Below are 5,792 nucleotides of genomic sequence, written 5' to 3'. Positions count from 1 at the left end.
ATGTAGAGAAAATGTTTAATAGTACAGAATGGGACACAAGCACTTCTCGTGTTAAGAAAAAAACTCAAACTAGTGAAAAACTAACAATGATAACTGAGAGTAAAGATCTTGAAGAAAGAACTAAAGAAAACCAGAAAGACACAATTCAAAATTTGCCTTGTAATGAATTATCTGACTCTCAAACCGGAATAACAGAAAACACTGTTTATGATTTATTAGGTGAAATTGAAATAAATATACCATATCAGTTGAATGAAGATTAGTTCAATAATTTCAACTCTATTACAATAAACAACAATGAAAGTGGCCAATCAGATGATAATGTTGATAAACTGTACATCGAGCGTTATAGATACCGAATCTAATTGTCAGCAGAGGGAGACATCCTGTGACATTAATGATGGGAGATGTCAATCTGGTACTTCTGAATACGTTAGGAAAGATAATGCAAAAACCATTAGTTTAAACCCACAAATCAAAAAATGTAATGTTGTTCTAAAAGACATACAAAACGGTAGAACAGATAGTGAAAAAATCATTATTGAAAACCCACAAATTAAAGAATATAATGTTATTCTAAAAGATACTCAGTATGGTAGGACAGATACAGCAAAAACTATTAATGTAAACCCACACATCAAAGAATGTTATGTTGTTCTAAAAGACTTTGGAAAGGAAAATGAATTAACAGAGAACACTGCAAACAATCTATTAACTGTATCAACAAATAGAAGAGAAGTTACTGCTTGTAATGATTTTAATGGAGATGAGGAAAGTCTGAATAGCTTAAGAGCAAATGACAAAGAAGCAAAATATAACAAAGTTAGCAAAGTCATGAAATCTTTCAATTCCAGAACTGAAGTTAATAACCAGAAACAGAAAGGAAACATTTGCAAAGGGCAACAATTAAACAAACTAGGAAATCAAAAGTTTCATTTCCCATGTAGAAAAGAATTCAAATATTCATGTGATGTATGTTACAAAAAGTTCACCAAGTCACAACCTTTAAGAAAGCACACCAAAACTCACGAAATTCCAAAAACACAAAGGCCTAAAACAAGACATTGGTGCTTCCCATGTGGCAAAGAGTTTGAATCTAAGAGTAGTCTAAAAAAGCATCAGATAAAACATACAGATGAAAGGCCTTATACATGTAATGTATGTTGCAAATCGTTCAAGTGTCCACAAAGTTTAGATCGGCACAACATAATACACAGTTCAAATAGAACAAAAGTACAAAAACAGAAAACTACACATTGGTGCTTCCCTTGTGGCAAAGAGTATAAACGTATGAGTAGGCTAAAAGAACATCAGAAAATACATACAGAGGAAATGCCATATTCATGTAATGTATGTTGCAAAACGTTCAAGAAATTAGATTATTTAAAATCGCACACCCGAATTCACACAAGTGTCAGATCAAATTTACAAAAGCAGAAAACTACTCATTGGTGTTTCCCATGTGGCAAAGAGTTTAAACGTATGTGTAGGCTCAGAGAGCATCAGAAAAGTCATTCAGATGAAAGACCTTACTCCTGTTGTCTTTGTTCTAGAAAATTTAAGAAGTTGTACTATTTAAAATTGCACAGACGAATTCACACAGGCGAAACACCATATAAATGTGAATTCTGTGATAAAAAATTTAGATATGGAAGCTCTTTGTGGCTTCATAAAGAGATACATAAAGATATCACAGAGAGAAAAACTTTTCTTTGTACCTTTTGTGGAAAATCATGTTTTCAAAAGTCTAATTTTGAAATTCACCTGCTATCACATCAAACAGAGAGAAGGCAGTCAGGAAAAGAATGTCAAGATTCTGGTAAAAATGTAGATGCGATCAGGATGAATGATCAGTCCATTGACAGCCAATCAGAATTTAATGATAAAAATGTTTTAAACGAAAATTTTAAATGCTTAGAGTGTGATGCTATGTTTGAAGATGAGGACACCTTAAAACTTCATGAAGAGACCCACGTGAATTTTAAGACTTTTAATTGTGATGAATGTGCTGAAGAATTCAATTTTGAGAAACATTTGATAAAGCATTTGTATATCCATATGAGAGAGAATAATCACAACCAGGCATTTAAAAGAGATAACCAGAAGAAAAACATCAGGAACAGAGAAAAAGAACTAAGCCAAAGCGGCATTGGTATGTTAAAGACAACAGTAACCAGTGACAAGGAATATCCTTCAAAATCCCATTCACATAGGTGGAAATTTAAATGCTATCAATGTACTGCTGGCTTTAATCGCATGAGCAAATTAAAAATCCACGAGAGCAGTCATGCAGGACTTAAGATTCAACATTGTGATCTCTGTGGTCAAGGATTTCGGAATAAATCTAGTTTAAAGCACCATAATCAGATACACACTGGTGAGAATTATTTTAACTGTGACCAGTGTGATAGTAGTTTTAAGGAGAGAAGTAAACTAGAGGCCCATAAGCAGAAAGACCATACTGGTGAAAAACCATTTAGGTGTTCTGTTTGTTTTAAAAGATTTCGTGAAAAGAGTTCGCTCAATAAACACATCAAACATGTATGTTCTGAAACAAAAGTTTCAAATAGTATGAGATGTAATGAAGAAATCCAGTTTGAATCCAAAAACAGTAGAGAACAGTTACCAGTCAGTACCAGTTTATGGCTCAACAAAGAAGCAATGCCTAAGAAAGAAGAACGGTTTGTTTGTTTACATTGTGGAAAGGGATTTCATTACATGGCTAGATATAAGATACATCTTTTAACACACTCAGATGTCAAGCCTTTCTCTTGTGATGTTTGCGGTAAATCATTTCGTCGAGGACATTCTTTGAAGACTCACAGGCGAATACACACTGGGGAGAAACCGTATGTGTGTTCATTTTGTGAGAAAGCATTTAATTCTTTAACTTCACTAATTTTCCATAGAAGGACACATACTGGAGAAAAACCGTATTTATGTCATATATGTGGTTTGCAATTTTCCACAGGATCTTGCTTGAATATTCATCTGTCGCTGCATCAGGATATCAAATTACACAATTGCCAAATATGTCACAAAGCATATAAGAGACTGCGACATTTGAAAAAACACATAGAAACTCACCAAGAAAGAGATAAACTGAAGTGTGAAACATGCAGTAAAGAGTTCTTCAAAGATACTTTGAAATCTCACATGAAAATTCATACAGGAATAAAGCCATTTTCTTGTTTGATGTGTAAGAAAACATTTGTGTCAAATCAAGATTTAATTCAGCATAAACGTTCCCATACTGGTGAAAAGCCCTTTAAATGTGATTTATGCAACAAAAAATTTAGTGTACAAAAATCACTAATAGATCATTTACGTGTGCACTCTGGAGAAAAGCCATATGCTTGTGATATATGTGGAAAATGTTTCAGCCAGACAGGAAGTCGACGCACACATCTAAAGACACACGCTTTATCTAAAGAATATGTTTGTGAACAGTGTGGGAAGGAATTTACTTTTAAGTGTAATTACGAAAAGCACATGATAACACACACAAATGAGAGGCCGTTTACTTGTAAATTGTGTAGTAAAGGGTTTACTCAAAGCAGTAGTTTGAATACACATTACAGATTACACAAGAAAGAGTTGAACTCAAGGAAACATAAAGAGAAAGATCTGATTCTGAATGAATCCCGCTCAGCTGAATCGGATAAAGCAAAGTCCGTTCACATGGTTCATGAAAAAGTTAAAGTAGTTAATCAGACTTCAATGAATTTAAAGAATACAGGAACTCCTTCAATGATGGATGGAAGGATGATGTCAACACAAAAAGATGTCACAGATGAGGAAGCGGCTCCAAAAACTTCGAAAATTAAAAAAACACAAAAACAAATAACTAAATTTAAAGCACCTAAGTATACTTGTTCTAACTGTGGAAAAATGTTTAATCAAAAGCGTAGTTTAAACGTGCATCAACAGATGCACTATGAGAAGAAACAATTTAATTGTGATGTTTGTGGAAAGGAATTCAATTTTAAAGGCAATCTAAAAACACATCTTCGTGTCCATACCAATGAAAAACCATACAAATGTCATGAGTGTGGTAAAGGGTTCAGCCAGAGCTCTAGTCTACATACACATAGTCGGTTACATGACAAATAAGAAGTATTAACTTAAAAAAAAAATAATATGAAATTCGGCTTTAATTGATATCTAGAAACTATGTAAATAGATGGATGAAAATATTTTTTTATTTTTTTCATATTCAGAAACATTATTTCAAGATACAAAATAGGGAAGGACATAACGAGATTTTTATAATTGAGGGGGTCGGAGGTGTCCTGATCCCGAAACCCGGGGCTTAAAAACATAAAATCCCGAGTTCCCTAATTTAAAAAAAAAAATCTTGACATCCCGAACATCGAAAAAAGAAATCCCGGAACCCGAAAGGGTCAATCCCGAAACCCCGAGCTTAAAACACCTGATCCCGACGTCCCGAAAAAAGGTTCTCCCCTCCCCCCACCCCCCTCCTTTCATAATTTTTTCACATTACATTCTATAAATTAAGAAAGAGTTAACATCGAACACAGAAGTACACATACAAAAAGTTTGATATTCTATAATTATAACTCTGTGGTTATTTCTTATACCTTATAAGTTTGTGGAAAAAACTACTGAAAGATAATGTAGGATTTGGATATTTGCATTTCTTCCCTTTAATATTCATTAAAGTTATTATTGATTATGACAACAATAGTACTTTTGTAATTCGTCCCAAAATATTTTTTATGTCTCAACTTTTCATTGTCAAATTGATACTGTGATAAGGCGATTTTTGGTTTGATTTTAGTTAAATTAAGTTTTTTTTTATTAAAAGAAATCAAAAGTGACCTTGTGAAGTCACTTAAAATAAGTCAACTCATTGTAATAACAAAACTAGTTTTGACAGCATTTCTTCTAAAGAAGATTAAAATATGAACAATAATGGTACCACACAATGTTTTATTTTCAGTAAATTTACACAGCCGGCTACGACAAAAAGATAAACTTATTGTTTCTTAAGAAAGAATTTAAAATTCTTAGGTTCAGTTTAGACGGGCTTCTATTATATACCTAGTTTGATATGAACATGTTTTACTGCAATTATATTGATTGTGTAGTTAGCAGCTGACAATTCACCCTTTAATGATAGCATGTTTTTTGTTTTCTACAGAGAACATTTTTGTATTTATATATACTAGTATAAAAATTTATATTCAGTTCAATAAAATCAGGAAGAATAAGCATTGTTTTATTGTGTTACATTGACTGTCACCTGCAAGAACAGCAAAATCTGAGATTTAGGGATTATTATTATTTGTGGGCGGCATAAATTATTTGTATTTTAAAATTTACTGTACTTTTCAGAAGGTAGAAACCTTGTACACAGATACGTTATGTTACAAAGATTCCGTCTCACATAATTATGTTCATTGTTCATGACCTTTTTTTCATTGTTCAGCAACAACATTGACAACTGTTTAGTTTGTTTATGCCGTATGAAAATTTCATTGATCATGAGTAATAGTATAATTCAATTTGGTATATATATGGGATCCTCGCATTTAATTTAATTCTTTATTTATTTAAAGAGGATTGCCAACAGCAAGAGGCTACGTGTGGGTCTCCTCAATGGTCTGTACCGCAAAGCAGCGTTCATTTAAATTAACCTTGCGAAAAAACAAGATGAAAACAAATATTCTGAATTACAAAGTGCATGAAATAATCGCGTACAAGAACGGCTAAATTGAAATAACAACACCATGGCAAAACAATAAAAAAAAAAATGTCTTCACGTAACT

At 32.7% G+C, this 5,792-nt stretch overlaps 1 protein-coding gene across 1 annotated transcript; it reads left to right on the top strand.

Annotated features, from left to right (window-relative positions):
• Positions 1-297: 297 nt before the first annotated feature.
• LOC143084076 (uncharacterized) lies at positions 298-5,191 on the top strand. The gene has a single exon (XM_076260491.1). It carries the CDS (start codon positions 298-300, stop codon positions 4,111-4,113), a length of 3,816 nt encoding a protein of 1,271 aa, XP_076116606.1. The 3' UTR covers positions 4,114-5,191.
• Positions 5,192-5,792: the final 601 nt, after the last annotated feature.

This window comes from Mytilus galloprovincialis, chromosome 7 (assembly GCF_965363235.1).
Source record: "Mytilus galloprovincialis chromosome 7, xbMytGall1.hap1.1, whole genome shotgun sequence".
NCBI classification, from domain to species: Eukaryota; Metazoa; Mollusca; class Bivalvia; order Mytilida; family Mytilidae; genus Mytilus; species Mytilus galloprovincialis.
This window is presented reverse-complemented; position numbering and strand designations above follow the sequence as displayed.